This window comes from Myotis yumanensis, unplaced genomic scaffold (assembly GCF_028538775.1).
Source record: "Myotis yumanensis isolate MYYU_CA2020_CCGP unplaced genomic scaffold, mMyoYum1.0.hap1 SCAF_1, whole genome shotgun sequence".
Lineage (NCBI taxonomy): Eukaryota > Metazoa > Chordata > Mammalia > Chiroptera > Vespertilionidae > Myotis > Myotis yumanensis.
In genome coordinates this window covers 31949609-31967968 of record NW_027223752.1, presented here as the reverse complement: position 1 = coordinate 31967968, position 18360 = coordinate 31949609, and the positions used below count along the sequence as shown (strand labels likewise).

At 39.4% G+C, this 18360-nt stretch overlaps 1 protein-coding gene across 15 annotated transcripts in view; it reads left to right on the top strand.

Annotated features, from left to right (window-relative positions):
- Positions 1 to 18360, top strand: part of SIPA1L1 (signal induced proliferation associated 1 like 1) — a 433934-nt gene that overhangs the window by 318407 nt on the left and 97167 nt on the right. For all 15 annotated transcript variants that reach the window (XM_070417275.1, XM_070417272.1, XM_070417284.1 and 12 more), the window contains 2 exons: positions 4722 to 4852; positions 8709 to 8897. In XM_070417275.1, the coding sequence (XP_070273376.1) occupies positions 4722 to 4852; positions 8709 to 8897 (320 nt within the window). The remainder of the gene's footprint in view (positions 1 to 4721; positions 4853 to 8708; positions 8898 to 18360) is intronic.

Genomic DNA, 18360 nt, shown 5'->3' with positions numbered 1-18360 from the left:
TCCCAAATTCTCTCATCCAGGGCTCCCAGCCTTTCTTAATACTCATAGGCTGCGGCTCCCCTGTCCTGGCTCCTTCTCTTCCCTTTCCATAAAGGCAGAGCTGATTGTGGGTCTGGCTGGAAGAGCTCTCTGCAATTGGTGGATAGCTCCATTAGTGAAGGAAGGAGGTAAATGGCTGGTAGGAATAAATGAAAAATGCTGCAGCCTGGAGCAGGTAAGAAGTGCTGCTGAAAGGCCGTGGTCTGAGGGGAAGGGACTGCAGGCCAGTGACATCGAGGGACAGGCCAGAAGGACCAGACTGAAGGCATCTCTAAAAGGCTGGTGTTTTAGTTAAAGAAAAATAATCTGAGTCATTTGTCTTGAGATCAAAGTTTAAGGACTTGAAAATTCAATCTAAGGTGACTGCTGAATCAGCCTCCTCTGCCACTGCATTAGGATTTTGAATGAAATCAAGTGTTTGTGTCTGTTAGGAGCAAACAGACAGTGGACAAAAACAAAACAAGGGTTACTGTAAGAATAATACTTACTCAAGTTGAAAGACTTTTTGAATAAGCAGAGTCTAATCATGATAGCAGTGAATTTAACACAGGAAACCAGCCCAGAATCTTCTCCACCAATGAAACTGAAGTAGTTGAAGACCAATGGAAATGCTTTTTGGATATAATAGCTAGAGTTCTCTTTTGGTAAAAAAGGATAGATGTTTCTGCACAAACACACATAAGTTTTGAAAGCTCTTCCCAGAGTTATCAAACCAGAGATGAGTGTGTTTAAAGATAGATTCTGAAGAAAGTGTTAGAAAGTTAGTGTATAATTATCTCATCACCATTCCCCCAACTCAGAAATGTACTTCCTAAGCAGCTGGGGAAAATTGCACAAAAGAAGTCAGTGTTGATGATGACACACACACAAAAAAAACTTTTAAATGATCTTTAGTTTTTTGGTTTTTTTAAAATGAACAGTTGTCATGTTATGTAGAGTTTAGTTTCATTTTAAGATAACACTTATTTTTTCTGATAATTTATACTAAGATGATTGTGTTTAATATTTATATTTTTATAAATTTACATTTTTGTGTTGTAACATTTCTAAATTTTTGTATTTGAAATGTGTTAAATATTTGGTTTCACTAGTTTGTATTTTTATGAATTTTAACACTTTGAAATAAAGTATTAGTTTTAATATACCAAGTAAACACTTTCATTGTGCTCAAGTATTCAATCACTCTTTTAGAGGATGTCTAATATTTCAGATTAGACATGGAGGATGAGAGGACTTGGTCAAATAAAGAGTTGTTGTGGGAAGAATGTTTGGGTAGAATTTTTTTGGGTGAGAAAGGGCAGAGTGAGTTTGAACGACAGAGAAGTTCCGTGTCAGAGGTCCTCCGTTCAGAGGATGATGGGAAGGTCGAAGTTGAAATGAGTGGTAGGCTGGTGACAGGTTGGGAGGGCTTTGGGAAGCCATGAAAGTATGCAAGGGCCCTTGGGAAACCCTGGGAAGGATTTTAAACTTAGTTAGTGATGGTCAGATTTGCATTCTACAAGGGTCATCTGGCTGCTGTGTAAACTAATTGGATAAAAGCAAACCAGGTAGAAGACTTACAAACATCCAGGCAAATGGTGATGGGGAAGTCAGTGGCCAAGGGGTGAAGACAAAGTAGATAGATTTAAGAGAGCTGTAGGAACTTCAGTTTGCAAGCATGACACTGAATCTGGCATGAGCAACGAGGTGAATGTGGTAGCAGTCGGTAAAAATCAGGCTTCGGGGAGAGCTTCGTAGGTTTGGTGGAAGGTGATGGGTTCACTTTTGCAGATGTCCACGGGACAGACAAATAGAGTTCCACTAGGTAGATGTAGAGATTGAGGGCTCGGAGAGGTCTGGAGTGAGCATGTAGACTTTTGACCATAAGCAGCATTGCGATGGCAGTTGAAGTTCTGAGAGTGGATGGAATATTCAGGATGGGAAGAGGAAGGGAAACTGAGTAATAGCCAGAGTGATAGAAGGAAAATCAGGAGAGAGTGCTGTCACAGAAGCCAGGAAGAGTGCTTCTAGAAAAAAAAAAATGAAATGATCCACTGTGGCAAATGTTAGGGAGAGTTTGAGCAAGATAAGGACCAACCTATCTATTTGTTTTTAACTTTAAGGCTATCATTGGTTACTGCAGTGGAAGTCAGATTATAGTAATTCTAAGGTGAGGAATTAGGCAGCCCTTTCAAGAATTCCTGAAGGAGGATAAAAGTGTTGCCGGTGTGTTACATTTAAAGATAAAGAAGACTTGAGCTTGATCAAGTGATGATGGAAATCAGTGAATAGAGAGGGAGAAGTCAAAGGTCAAGGGAGGGTAGTCAAGGCATCAGAGCCCCTGGGAAGGTGGACTGGGTGGAGGTCAGCATTTAGGGTGAGATTGAGTTCTGGGTTGTAAAGAGAGGAAGCAAAGGTCTGGATCCAGGTAAGTTTGCAAGTATGATGGAAAATGAGGACATTTGCTTCTGAAGGGGCTTCTTTGTTTTCTCTGTGATTTAGACAGCATTAGCATTTGCTGGGATTGGGGAGAAAGCAGGTGCGGGAAGGTTGAAGGAGAACGGAGAATGTTTGAAATATCTGCTCTGGAGAAGGGGAGCTGGTCAGGGACAGCTTGGGAATGAGTTGAAGTTGCGGAAGAAGAATTGGCCGTGGCCTGAGATACATATTTATGAATTTCCCCGCAGCAGAGGCAGCAGTCTCACCTGCACTTCCTGAGATGTGTTGGGTGTGATTAAGAAGTTCCTAGAGAGTTGGGTTTCAGTTGAATCCCTGACATGCAAGAAGCAGAATGTAATGGATGTGTCTCACACTCATCTTGATCCCTCCACTGTCGTTCTGTGCTGCAGTATTAAATTATCTTCTTGCCCGGCCAGTGTGGCTCAATAGTTGAGTGTCAGTCCATGAGCCAAGAGGTCACCGGATCGATTCCTGGTCAGGACACATGCCTGGGTTGTGGGCTCGATCCCCAGTAGGGGTGCGTGGGAGAGGCAGCCGATGGATGATTCTCTCTCATCATTGATGTTTCTCTCTTTCCCTCCCTCCGCCTCTCATTATCTCTCTCTCTAAAATGAGTAAAAAACTTTTTTTTAAAATTACCCTCTGAAGTTACTGAAGTGTGAATGGCCCCGGACTGCTGTCTGTTATTCTTTAAGTTCTTGTCTGCTTTCTTATACTATTTCAGCCTTCTCCCTTTCTGTTTTCTTCCTTGTTGTCAGTTGTTCCATCACATTGCTGTCTGCATGCAAGTCCGTATCAGCCCTACACTCTGGACTTTGTCAGCATCTGGAATTATCACACCTCTGGGCTTGAAGACCAGACAGCCAAGCTTATTAAAATTATGTGCAAAGTAAGAGTAAATCACCTCTGAGTGTGATTCTCACAGCTGTGCTTTGAGGGTGTACCTGAGTGTTTGTACATAGATTTTGTGACACTTATTGGGTTGTTTCTCAGTTGTATATGAGATGTTTGTTCCTGTATTTCCACGTGCTTTTCTTTTTTGAATCTCCGTAGATTATGATAACCTTCTTAAAGAGCCCTCAATATTTATGATTATATCTTTTATAGTTGATCTCTAGTACTTGCAAAGTATTTTCATATGTATTACCTAAATTTTAAAACTAAAGATTCGATATTTTATGCTGTAATTTCTAATTCTCAGGGATTTTGTATGGGAATAATGTGTATTTTCAAATGTTATGCATTTTGTATGAGAATAACATACCATGTCATAACTCATATAGTCATGTCACATGTAAATGATACAGAATGGTGTAAAGTAAGTGTTTTGGAAGTTTGAAAAATGGGTTATTTACTCTAGCTTTTCATATATTTCTGTGTTTTATGGACTTCCTCATTTGTGAACATCTCATATATGTATCAATTTTTAAAATTTTAAAAGAAGTGTATGCACACATACACAGGTGCATAGTAAAAATCACTTTTTAAAATTTTCTGTAAATTCATTTAATTTTGATCCTGACCTTTGTTCTTGTCAGGAGGAAGGTAAATCATCATAAGGAGACTTCCCCCAAGGTTCTTCTAACGTTTGGGGTCTTGAAGAGAATTCTCTGAATCATAATAAGTCACCTGGCCACACAGGTTACCTAGGAGAGGCCCGTTGTCCCAGAGCACACATGCCCTCTGGTCCAGTGGCCTTGTGGGATGCATTGGAGCTCACTCTATGGAAAAGCCATTGGTCAGGCTCAGTGCTCTGGGAAGGAGCTCTTTTCTCCGAGCCCCTTTGCCATCGTCCCTGGGCTCCCTGGGACCAGAGTGCTGCTCAGTGATGCACAGACCTTCTTGCTCCAATCCAGGAAAATGTTTTTTCGATCTTGGGGAAGTCCCTCTGTCTTCAAACTCTGTTTTCAATAGACTTGGGGGATTTTTTCTTTGTTTTTAAAGAAAAACTGAATATCTCGGACACAAACTTTCCCTTCGGCAAGGACGAACACACAGTGTAGCCTATTTAAATGGTAGAATGTAGGGAGAAAAAGCAAAGAAACTCAACAGGCCACCTCTCTTCAGTGTTACCTGCTCTAAAACTATACCTGTGTAGCCAAGGCCTTGTTTTTATAACACATCAAAGAATATTGATGTTTGTTCAGTGTGTTCACATTTTATTGATATAAGTAATTTCTGAGTGATCTAAATGTCCAGCACAGCATCACATTTTAATTTTGTTTTGTCTTATTTTACTTAAGAACACTGGAACTATTTTGGGGCTGATGAGAATCTTGGTCCAGTGGCTGTGAGCATTCGAAGGGAAAAACCAGAAGAAATGAAAGAAAATGGATCTCCTTACAACTACCGAATAATATTTAGAACTAGCGAGGTAAGTTGCGAATGAGAAAGGTGAGGCTTAATGGAAGTGAGAAAAAAAGTATAGTGGTAGCAGTAGCAAAGCAATTAAATTTAATATCACCTGATCACAAATGTCTCCGAAAGACACAAAGCCCCCTTTCATTCATTCTGGTGGCGATAGGGGTGGACAGAATGGTTAGAGCTAGAGCCTTTCTTTCCACTGAGCTCTGGATAGATGCAATAAGTGAATGGAAGTTTTGATTCAGAGAAAGATATGTCCATTGCGTGGGGCCCAAGAAATTGGAGCCCTCAGAATCCCAAATGGGATATCACCTGTCCTGCCGTGGTAGCCAGGAAGTGCCGAGCCAGTGGAGGAGCTGGGGCTTGCACACATGGGAGCGCGTCACCTAGGACTCAACACACTCCTCCAAACGAATGCTTAGGGTACTTCTTGACTCAAGGGAGGGGAAAAGACTTTCCTCCTCCTCCTTTCACTTCGCTGTCTTTTGGACCTATTCTCTGAGGCCTAGAACATGCACTATTGGAACCAGAGGCTGTGTGATGTGGGTGAAACAGGCCGCTGGAGCAATTTAGGAATCTAAGTACACGTAATATGTCAGTTTTTATTTTTTAATGAAATCCAGGTTCAAAAAAGAAAAGGAAAAATAAACTAGCCAGCAAAGCATTTCTTAAAAAGCCAAGAGCAAATTTGGGATTATGAAGTTCTGTCGTGTTTCTAAACATAAATTGCTGTGCCAGTTATCCATTTATTACCTCTGAGCACTTAGGATCATTGTCATACACTAATGCCTAATACCCCCTTGAGGTATCTAGAAAATAATAGTTTTGAAACTAGTTTAAATGGGGCATTTGGCTTTACTTCTCCTATTGAATTTCAGAGGTTGGCCTCACTTAGTCATTGTTTCTAAGCTCAAACTCTGGGGAAATTAAAAATAAGATTTTTAAAGGCATGACTTTAATATCTTAATGTGTATATATATAGCGGCCAGAGTGAAATGAAGATTAACATGCTCCAGTGTACTTTTCTCCATGCCAAAGCTAATTGTAAGCATGTAAATCCTTCTGTTGACATGAAAAACAGAGAACACACTGTGTTTTTGAAGTTGGTTGAAGGTAGTTGGTCGTTTCCAACTTCTCAGATCCACCAGATTCCTATGAGCCGCAGTTAGCTTACACCCCCAAGGCCTCTCTGACTTAAGGCCTCTATCTTAATATTCCTTTTCTGCTTTTAACCCATTTAAAATTTTTCTTCTTGCCACTGTCCTATCATCCTTCAGGCCAGAAGTTGACGTTTTCTAAATCAGCACTCTTGCAGTGGTTCTCAACCTTCCTAATGCTGCGACCCTTTAATACAGTTCCTCATGTTGTGATGATCCCCAACCATAAAATTATTTTTCGTTGCTACTCCATAACTGTAATTTTGCTACTGTTATGAATCGTAATGTAAATATCTGATATGCAGGATGTGTTTTCCGATGGTCGCGACCCACAGGTGGAGAACCGCTCGCTGCTAGAGCCTGTCACTGATTTCCATGAGTGTACCTGTCAACTTGCCTGGCGGACACTCCACACCTAGCCCCAGCCCCTCTCCCCAAGGTTACTCCTGTCCTATAGCAAGGTGACCCCTTAGCTGGGTTGGGTGACCCACACTGACTCTTCCTTCCCACCTCCGTTCTTTCCTCTCTTGCCACCTTGGCCTGGAGTGCTGCACCTGCACCTCCCTCCGGGTCCCTGGTCTTATAGTCTGTCCTTTTCCTGCTGACCCATGAGAGTGATTAGGTCTCTTGCATCCATTTCGCTAGGTTTTGATTGAAACATCCAAGTCAAATGTTGTTCATGGTTCAAAAAGTCATTACCACTTGTTTTCATGTTCAAATTAATGTCTGGCTGATGACAGCTCCATTATTCTAGTTGTTGAGGCCAGAAACCTTGAAGCTGCACTTGGTTCTTCTTTTTTCCTCCATCCACCCCCGCTCCCAAATCATCTTCCTCTTGACACCCCCAAGTATAAGCAGAATTTGTTAACTTTGTCTTCAAAATATGTCTAGGATTCAACCACTTTTCCCATCTACTGCCTGGGTCTGGGCCAGGGCCAAGCCACCACCATCTTTCCCTGAGAACTGTCTTCCAGCTTCAGCCCAGCAGGGATCCTTTTGAAATGTAATCCAGATCTTGTCAATCCTCAATTCAGAATCCTGGACTGGTTTCTCATCTGCCTCTGAGTACAAGCCAGTCTCCTTAGTAGCCTAGGAGACGGGCACATCTGCTCGGGGACCTCATGTCCAACTCCCCTCATTAGTCTGTCCCGGCCACACTGGCCTCCCCCTCTGGGGCAGTCTCAGGGCACCTCCACCATGGGTCTTGGATGCTCTCTATTCGTCTGCGGTGTGATAGTCTTCTTCAGGCATCCTGTTAGCCAGAGCTCTCTCATTTCCTTCTGGCCTTTGCTCATAAATCACAGGGGGCTTCATCTAAAATTTCATATCCAATTCCAGGCTTTATTTTTTCATGAATTCTTAACACTATCTCACATATTGTTCTTATTTTTTTCTTTTTCTGTCTCAGTGAGGATGGAACTTTTATCTGAGTTGTTCATTACTACACACGTAATACCCAAAGTAGTACTTTCTATCCCCCACCTGCCTCCCTCCTTCTCTTCCTTCCTCCTTCCCTCCCTCCACCTTCCCTTTCTTTTTTCCTTCTTTCCTGCCTTCCTTTATCCCTTCCTTCCCCTTTCTGATGTTTATTTGTCACTAGCTTTTGTGTAATTTTTTCTATCCAATAAAAATAATCCTTAAATGTGGATTCATTGTAATATCTTTATGAGGCTCTTCACAGAAATAAACTAACAAAAGTCCTTTGATAGAAATGCTCTAGATGTCAGTTTCAGGCGATAGCTCCTGACTTTGTGAGACAGGCATCTATATATATAAAACCCTAAGTGATTGGAATGACCAGTTGCTATGACGTGCACTTGGGGGGGTGGGGCCGGCCAGCCAACCTACCATGGCCCCTCCTCTTGGCTTGCCCTGGCCCCGATCAGCCCCCTCCACCCTGATTGGTGGCGGGGCCAGCCGGCCAACCTGCTGCTGTTCCCTTCCCCTGGCAGGCCCACCCTGATCAGCCCCAATTGGGGCAGGACCAGCCGGATCCCCCACCCCACCCGTGCACGAATTCGTGCACCAGCCTCTAGTATGTAATAAAGTAAGACTTAGTTTTCGTGTAGGGACTTCTCATGCTATTAATTTCTCATGTTAATAAATACATCAAGAATAAAGAACATGATGCCATGGCCAGTGTGGCTCAGTTGGTTGAGTGTTGTCCCATGCATCAAAAGGTTGCTGGTTCAATTCTTGGTCATGGCACAAACCCAGGTTGCGGTTCAATTCCCAGTTGGGGTACATATGGGAGGCAACCAATTGATGTTTTTCACATTAATGTTTCTCTCTCTTTCTTTCTCTCTCTCTCTCTCTCTCTCTCTCTCTCTCTCTCTCTCTCCCCTTTCCCTCCCTTTCCCTCTCCCCTTTCCCTCCCTTTCCCTCTCCCCCCTCTCCCTCCTCTCTCTCTCTCAAAACATCAATTAAAACATAATAATAAATTAATTATAAAAAAAGAACATGGTCATGCCAGTCCAGTTGGTTTTAGTAAATAGCATCAAGATAACAGAAATACAAACAGATTTCTCTTTTATTTTAATAGAAAGCATCCTTGCATAACATACATTTTTAAAAACTTGCATGTATTTATAAGCATGACAGTGTGTTTATGAATAACATCTTATGGCATGTGCATGTTTTTAAGCCCAGGAACTTACGAGGATTCTCTCCTTTCTGGAAGTTGTTAACAGAAGCGGCCCTCTCTTTCAGCTCATGACACTGAGAGGTTCAGTCCTGGAGGATGCCATACCTTCAACAGCAAAGCACTCAACAGCCCGGGGGCTGCCCCTGAAAGAAGTGCTGGAGCACGTGATCCCGGAGCTCAATATCCAGTGCCTGCGGTTGGCCTTCAACACTCCCAAAGTCACAGAGCAGCTCATGAAACTGGATGAACAAGGGGTGAGTGTGGCTTAGAGAACATTCTTCAGGCTCAGGTTTCCTTTAGGCTTCCAGAGCATAGACCTTCATAGTTCTTTTTTTGACAAGGAAAACTGATGCCATTTATTGTGAAGGGTATTTTCTTTGCAATTACTCATTTTCTTTTTTCTTGGCTTTCTGAACTCTGAACATTTCTCATCTGATGAAATTCTCTATGTCAGCATTGATGGATATGATATTTGAACTCTGTGCAACTCTTGGTAATCTTCCACAAATGTGGTGGATTTTTGAAGTACTCTAGTAGTAGCAATAACAGTAATAATAATAACTAACACTAATGAACCCACTCACCAGGCTCTATTTTAAATAAATTAAATATGTTATCCCATTTACTTTCCCAACCCTATGAGAATGGGACCGTTACTATCCATTTTAGAGACAAGGAATCTGAGGCACAGAGATTAAGTAGTAAGTTCAAGTTCACACAGTTAATAAGTTCAAAGCCTGTACTGTTAGCTGGTACAACACACTGTCTTAAAAGCTTAAAATGTTAAAGACTATTAGTACACCCAACAAAGTATTTAGCCAAGACTAAATACAAACTTTAAAAAGGTGGGTTCTAATTAGCAACAAAATGAAAATACTGAAGATTTTCTCACTTCCATATTTTTTAGACCTTAACGTGGAGACCATTTGGTCAAAATACAAATGCCATTTTATGAACAAATTTTGATGTTATTTCCACAATTAATAAAAAATTTCCATTTTATTAAAATGAATGGAAGTTCAGAAAAATCAGTTTCAAAGTATATTTATTCTTTTAATTCAGCCAGTAGGACTATATCATGGGCCAATAAGTTGGATGTAACTTTTCTAATCACTGCTCTCTGTCTAGTCATTTCATTTGTCATAAAGATAATGTCTATTCCATATATTTATTTCAAATAGGCTGTGAGCATTGATGTTTATAACGTAAATATGAAGCAGTTTGAATGCTTCAGATGACTACTGAATGCATAACCTTACTAATTTGGGGGCTGTCTTCCAATAAATATTTTAACAAAGGAGGAATAGAAAAATGATTAGGTTCAACTTTATGGATTCAGTCTTTTTAGGAGTCAGTTTCAAGGAGAATAACAACATTTAGACATTGGAACTTTCTAAATTCTACATTAGGACAGATTATCTATATATATAAAAGCCTAAATGATAAAAACGACTGAATGACCTGTCGCTTTGACGTGCACTGACCACCAGGGGGCAGGTGCTCAGCGCAGGAGCTGCCCCCTGGTGGTCAGTGCGCTTCCACAGCCAGCCTCCCACGGTCCCTCCCTCCAGCCAACCTCCCGCAGCCCCCATGGGCCCCATCACCGGCCAGGCTGAGGGATCCCACCCATGCACAAATTCGTGCATTGGGCCTCTAGAATTATATAAAGGAGGTATTTATTGCCATTTTCCCTTTGTTTTAACCACATCAAGTAAAAAATGGGTGCCCCACTTGTATAAATTTTATGAGTTCTCTGGCACTTATGCCTCTCTTTGTGATTACAAATGTTGGACCAGAGGTGGGGCTGATCTGTGATGAACACTCTTTAGTACCATCAATACAGGAAAAATAACACTATAATGAGTTCAATTTACAGCTAAATTTATTTAATTCACAAACTATCCATTCTGAAATTATGAACTTCTTAATCCTGGTGGAGGGGTATTAAAATATACTTTCCTTCATAAATTATTGGTAATAATATGTGTTAGTTCTTTTCTTTAATGCCTTTCTGGCATAATTAAAATTTGGTAATTTAAGTGAGTCTCCCAGTTTTATTTTGGAAATTTTACTAAGTAGTGGAGTCTAGGAATTTAAAACCTGCTATTTTATACAAGCAGCAATTTAGCTGGACCAAGGGGCATCCCCACTTAGCCTGTGTCATTTCATTTATATCTTCATAGCTTTCAATGCCAGAATTATACTGTTAAAAAACAGACACATACTTAGGCATTTTGTCTAGGGAGTCATTTTTTGGGGAGGAAATCTCATTAACACCTTGGAATCATTTTGAGAAACAGATTATTTGGGCACATTTACAAATACAGATTTTAAAACAAATGCTTATAAGTGCAGTAGATTTTGCATTGGAGTCATTGCAAAGCACTTTGGGTTTCCATCTGTGTCATCACTTCTTAAAATGTCATGCTTTGTACATCTTTACATTTGAAAAGATTCATGGTGTGATACCGAGAAACTGGACTCACTAAAAGGTAATTCTAAATCTCCTTTTAAATTTTATTTAAGTGACTCCTTTAATGTTTTCTCTAAACAGCTTACATAATTATGCTTGGAAGAAGAAAACTATTTGCTTGGTATATTGTGGTATTGTGCCTTTCAGAACTTTGGTGCCTTACTTTCTCATTTTACCACTTTTAAAAGCTGAAATGAACAGAAGAACAAATGAAAATTATATCTATAAAATATGAAAGAAAGCATTTCACAGAAATATAAAAATTTGTTTTTATTTGACTCTGATATGTATGTTGGAACTGACATAGGCATTTTAATTCCTGAAGTTTTAGAAATGAACATACACGTTGTGATTTACTCAAGCTCTCACGTTCTCCTTCTTGAAGACTTTCTGGGCCCTTCACTATGTACTGATGTCCACCTCCATTCTTATATATTGGGAAGTAAGAAAATGAAACTGACCTGACAATGATTTCACACTGCCAAGAATTTAGAACAGGTTGTGACTCAGAAAATTTGATTCCAGTCTGGATTTAGTTTATCCATCATAATCCTAGGTCTTCACTTAATTAGACAATTTAGAGCATCTCTTATGATGAAAGCAAATACCTGAATATATGTTTACTTACATGGTTCTAAGCCCTTCACCGGCATCATCTGATTTCGTCCTTAGCACCCTGTGTGGTGGGTTCCGGTTATTGGCCTTTTTTATACTTGGCAGGATTGAGACTTTGAGAAGTTCCCAGGGTCATTTTACCTTAGAAGTCCTGAACACTGGATACCAGTTTGCCTAATACTACCTTTTGTTTTTTAAAGATTTGCAACTTTTCATATACTTTTGTGTATCTTGAATTTTTTTTTTTAATCCTCAAAGCTACGTTGTGAAATATCAGGAATTTCATATCTATTCAAGCCAACTTTTTAATAAATGGCCAACTCAGTTACTTTTGGATTTGTTGTTTTTCTTCATCAGTCATTTAAAAAACACCTTTATCTCATCTACTCTGTGCGAGGGGAATGTGAGGTCGTCGGGCCAGGCCCTGTTTGAATTCACACGTATGAAGCACTTAGTACAGTGCCAGATGTGGTGAACATTGAAGAAATAGTAGCTGTGATTGATAATGATAAAATGATAACTTGTTAGTAGCCTTTTACATGCATTATCTCATTTAATCTTGGTAAGTATCCTATGAGAGAGCTGCTCTTATAGGTAGTAGGATGTATTATGCTTACTTTCACAAGTAAGCGTAACTGCTTCAAATCCAGTAAATGCTTATTGAACAACCACTCTTGGAAGATTATTAAATACTGTAGAGAATAAATAGGCTGGTAAGACACTCCTTAACCATGGAGGAGACAAGGTCATAAGTTACTGTAATGGAAGTTAGGTCTAATATAACGAGTATAATAAAAGAATTGCCAGTGAAGAACAATGGAGGTGCAAACCAATGGGGCCAAGTCAGAATTGGTCAGATGGATCAGGATGAGGAGCCCTTGGAAGGAAAGAGGATTTCATCAGGCCAGGGAACAAGCAGGACAGGGGCCTAGACTCAGAACAATAATAAAGCTTAGAGAGACAAAGGGCGACAAGCAGTCCAGCTGAGCAGGAGTGTGAGGCACATACAAGAGAAAAGTAAAAATAGGTATTTTTATTGAGCAGTGATTAAGGCAGGCAACTAGATGAACAATTTACATGGATTCTTTTAATTACTACTCAGCAGCTTTGCTGTAGGTGCTATTATAGTCCTTGTTTTACAGACTGAAGTGCTGAGGCACAAAGAGGCTGAAAGACCCCCAGATCACAATTAGGATCTGGTGGAGGCGGTCTCAAATCCAGGCATTGGACCTGGAGAGCCCACACTCTTCACCCATCACCCGTGAGAGAGAGAACAACTGGACAGCTGGCTCCATGCTTTATTGCTCCAGGCTTCAATGCCCAATATTAAGTATAACATGCTAAACCCAAATTAAACCGGAGCAGAGCTTAAAAATACTTAAAGTACAGTTGCCAGTTTGCAGTAGAGAAAATGGGTAGTCCTGTTTTCATTAGGATATGTCAAGTTTTGTGTACACAGTAGTGATTTTACCTAAGTGAGTATCTATACTATTTTTCTAGGTATTATTAAAGATGCAAAGAAATGAAAATATTTATTGAGTTCTCTTTTCTTTAAAAAGTTAACCTTCAACTTATTGAAATTAAAGGGGAAAAGTATCTAATTAGGTCTGCAATATATATCTCAAGAATAGATGTAAGGAAAGAAGCAGTGCTTGGTTGATAATGAATAGCACTCATCCATTGATTAAGGACATGGGTAACATTATTTGCTGACTTAACCAAATCATTGCCCTTTTGCATTATTTTATTGAGGACAAATGGATTCGAACCAGCCACTTTCTTCTTTGATGCAGGCAGCTGAATTTAAACAAAGAATCATAGGGAAAACACTTTTCCAAACCCATTTTCTATGAATGAAGCTTTGGCAAAATAATAACACTTCCTGAAATTTTAATCTTTTCTTAGATTATGATATCAGCTAATGCATGTTTAAAGTTCCCGGGGCCACCAGATTGGTTTCAGACAATTCAGCATATGTACATTGTCAGGAAGGAAATAGCCATGATAGTCATCAGGTGAGGGGAAGAAGCAGCCGCACTTGGAACTCTGTCTTGTCTGTTCACAAGTAGTGTTTGCTCTGCACCAGCTCATCCATGCTCTTTCCCCAGCCGAGGCTGGGTTGTATGACTGTGAAGTCCTTTTCAGTGCTAAGTAAGATCCCGTGGTTTTCATGACTGATAACATAGCATTCGGAAGTCTTTGGCTGTGGTAGGGCTGCAGTTTGCAAGGATGGAGCTAAGCATGGCTAGTAAGACATGCAGTAAGGATTTTTTTGTTCACAGTCCAAAAAGGACAGAACAATTGATTGCAGATATTTCAGTCTTCTTAATTTTATATTGTGGATTGTGTTTTAAATTCAGCTTTAAAATAAAAAGTTAAACTAGTTTTCTTTCCTATAGGACTCAACTAGCTATTATCTTCAAATGATCCAAAAATTAAAGTAATTGTGTTTGTCAGGGGATCCCAGTTCTACCTTGTTCGTATATCCTCTCCTCCTTCATAGTTACCAAGTTTTATTTTATTTTATCTTATTTATGTATTGCTATGTTTCTTTATACAGATATCAACAAATATGCATATTTGTAGCTTATTTCCCCATTTTCTTATACAAAATAATAGAGGCCTGATGCACGAAATTTGTGCAAGGGCCTTAGCCCTTGCAGCCGCGGCTAGCCCCAGCCCTCGCAGCCCCGGCTTCGCCTGGAAGGTCGCCTGGATAGTCGTCTGGACGGTCATTCTGTTGTTTGGTCTAATTAGCATATTAGTAGTAGCTCTTTATTATATAGGATAGCATGCTGTACATGTTGGGTTTTTTACTTGGCAATGTATTTTGGAAATCTATGTCAGTACATGGATTGCTTTCCCACTATTTTTACTGTTACATAATATTCTGTCATATTGCTGTACCATAGTTTATTTCATCACTTTCCCTACTGATGGGCATTTGGATTGATAACATTTTTTTCTTATTACAAACAGCGCTGCAGTGAAGAGTCTTTCTCTGTATAATTGAAATTCATCTCAATCTCAAGTTTAAAAAGGTGCCTTTATTATTAGTTTAATACCCAATATGAAGCTTTATACTTTTGTGAGAAACTTTGCACCATCTAGCATTAGAGAAGATGGAGAAGATTATTGTGTGTATAGAATATTTCCTATACATTATGCCACAGATGAAAATAGATTAGAATATCTCTATGCACATATATGTATAAATAATTTTGACAGCCTCTCTGTCAGATTTTTTAAATAACTTTTCTACCCAATATCCATATGCCATTTTAAAAAATAAGTTATTTTTCTTAGTAATGTCCAATGAGGATATATATTCTAACTAGCATTTTTTGTTCCCAACACTGAATTTTTTCAGTCTTGTGACATTTTTTTAAGAGGACAATATAGTGATGAATATTTAGAAAGTAGTTAAGAGTTATGTTTATGAAGAACAAACCAAAATAAATGCTACCAGTGTGAATCATGAGGATTTTTAAAACATGACCAAGGTCTTCATGTACAGTACTGGCATATAGCTTGTCGCAGATTAGCCCACCCACTGAGAATAACCAGAAACACTAGACAAAATATTCTTTAAAAATAAATTTGGCCCTAGCTGGTTTGGCTCAGTGGATAGAGCATCAACCTGTGGACTGAAGGGTCCTGGGTTCGATTCCGGCCAAGGGCACTTGCCTGAGTTGTGGGCTCAATGTGCAGGAGACAGCCAATCAATGATTTAAATAAATAAATTTGGACTTTATTTCTGGGAATAGGGAGTAGATATATTTTTCCATTCTTCCTGCTACATACAGGTAAACACCTTATACATTGCAATGTACAAAGTAAATCTGAAAAGTCAGCACAATAAGGCTAAATAAATAAATAAATAAATGGCATGTAGATAAAGAAAAGGGAAAAAATAAAACTCCCAGTTTCAGATAACATGATAGTCTATGTACAGAACTTCAAGGAATCTACAAAAACTTCCTAGAACTAGGAGGTATGTTCAGCAAGGTTATATGATTCATTGTCAACTCACACAATCAGTTAGAATTCCCTTAATGAACATGTGAAAACTGCAAATAAAATATAATACCATTTATAATCCTTCAGCAAAACATGAACTACTTGGATATATATCTAACAAAATACAATAGGACTTGTTTGCTGAAAACTGATGAAAGGAATCAAAGAAAATATACCATATTCATGGTTTCTAAGACTCAACATGTTAATGATGTCCATTCTCCCCTAAATTATACAGTTTGATACAATTAGTATCAAAGTCCCAGCAAGATTTTTTTGTAATTATAGACAAGATTATTCTGAACTTTTAATGGAATGGCAAAGGAATTAGAACAGCTAAAAAAAATTTTAAAAAAGAATAAAGTAAGAGAGATTATTCCACCTTATTTCACAATTTTGTATACAGTAATAAAAGCTGTCTTATTATTTATTGGAAGGATAGACACAGGCTCAATAAAACAGAATAGAGAAACCAGAAACAGCTCCACACAAGTATATCCAACTGATTTTTTAAAAGGAGTGAAAACAAGAAGGCTTTTCAAACAAAGGTGCTGGGACAATTAGATATCCATAGACAAAATAATGAGCTTGACCTAAACCTTATACATTATACAAAATTTTATTCAAATGGATCATTGATTGAAATATAAAACTATAAAAATTTTTATAAAAACAGAAAATCTTTGGGCCCTAGGGTATGGTGAAGAGTTCTTAAATACAATACCACAAACTTTGTTCAGAAAAGAAACTGGAGTTCATCAAAATGAAAAACATCCTGCAGCACTTCTTTTCCTTGGACATTTGCTGATTTGTATGAGACTTGGGGCTGCAGATAAAAAGTTAGATGACAGATCAACTTTCATCGATTTCATGGCGGCTGCAGAAATACAAAATAGAGTTCAAGTGTCACTGGAGAACTTGATCTGTTAAACAATCAAATTAAAATTCTAGAACTGAAGAAAATAACCAAAAGTTAAAATCTCAGTAGATGGGTTTAAAAGCATATTCGACACAGAAGAGAAAATTGGTTAAATGGAGACAGGTTGCCAGAAGAACTTTAACTGAAGAATGGAGACAAGAAAATATGAGAAATACAGAAAAATGCCTAAAAGGCATGTGACCTACAGTGGAATACAAATATATAATCCAGTTTTTAGGAGGAGAAGCAAGATTAAAGCATTATTTGGGAATACAATCAGTATTTGAAGAATTACTTCTAGGATAATTTTCAAAACTGATGAAAGACATGATTTAAGGTAGAATCAAGGAGCTCTGCTTGCCCTAAGCCCGATAAGTGCAACAAAAATCAGACCTAAGCCTGATAGTAAAAAATAATATTGCTGAAAATAAACAAATTTTTTAAATAGCCTAAGGAAAAATATACCTTCAAAAAAGAACAGTAAGACAGGCAATTGGCTTTTAAAATTAACATTTGCTGGCTATGAAGCATGAAGAAAAGGTGGAAGTCAGAAGATTTATCAAGAATGCTGAAAGAACAACTGACACAATAAATTTTACCCAACAAAAATGCTCTTTTAAAATGTATGCAAAACTAATTTACAATGGGAAAACTTAGAACAGTGGTTGTTGAAGGCTTTTATTAATTCAGGGATGCACTGCAAATGGAAACCAGGGAACTTTTGGGGTGATGGAAATGTCTGTACCTCGATTGTAGTGGAGTTTTATTAGGATTCATTTAATTGGATGCAGTTTACTGTTCAGAAATTATATACCAATAATGTCGATTTAAAAACTGAAGGCAGCCCTTGCCGGTTTGGCTCAATGAGTAGAACGTTGGCCTGTGGACTAAAGGGTCCTGGGTTCAATTCTGGCCAAGGGCACATGCCGGGGTTGTGGGCTCGATCCCCAGTGTGGGGTGTGCAGGAGGCAGCCAATCAATGATTCTCTCTCATCATTGATGTTTCCATCTCTCCCTCTCCCTTCCGCTCTGAAATCAATAAAAATATTAAAAACACACATATACAAAACTGAAGGCAGATTTCTGCTTTTGGCCAAGATTAAGAAAGAGGGACTAGATCTATGCTCCCATCTGAAACAACTTAAAAACGAGGCAGAACAGTGAAACAGTGATTTTTATGGCACTGTGCATCAGGCAATGAAGGGCAGTGATCGCTGGGAGGTGGGAAAAGAGGAAGTAGACCCTAAGCTTGCGCCAGTCTGAAGGGAGTGTCCAGGCTGCAGTGCTCACAGGGGGTGGGGGTGGGTGGGGACCCAGCTGAAGCCCAGGGGTCTCCCAGGGGTGAGACTGAGATGTGAGGCCAAGGAGGCTTGGGTTCAGGGTTCACAGAGCTGAGTATTGAAAAGCGCGTGCATTTGAGGAAACTGCATGAGGCCAGGGTGAGAATCCCCCTAAGGTGGAGAAGGGCGAGTCCTCAGTCCTCCCACGTGGTTGGGAACAGTTTCTGCTCCCACCAGGCAGACGGGAAAACCTCCATTCACGTGGCATTGGACAAAGTCTCAGAATGGTTTTGCTGCAATAGTGGGGCCAAATTATCCTCAAATTAAACTCTGCTCTGGCACGACCTAACAGTAAGAGCTGAAAGGATCAAACTATTTCCCAATAACCATACCCCAGAGCACAGCTCAAG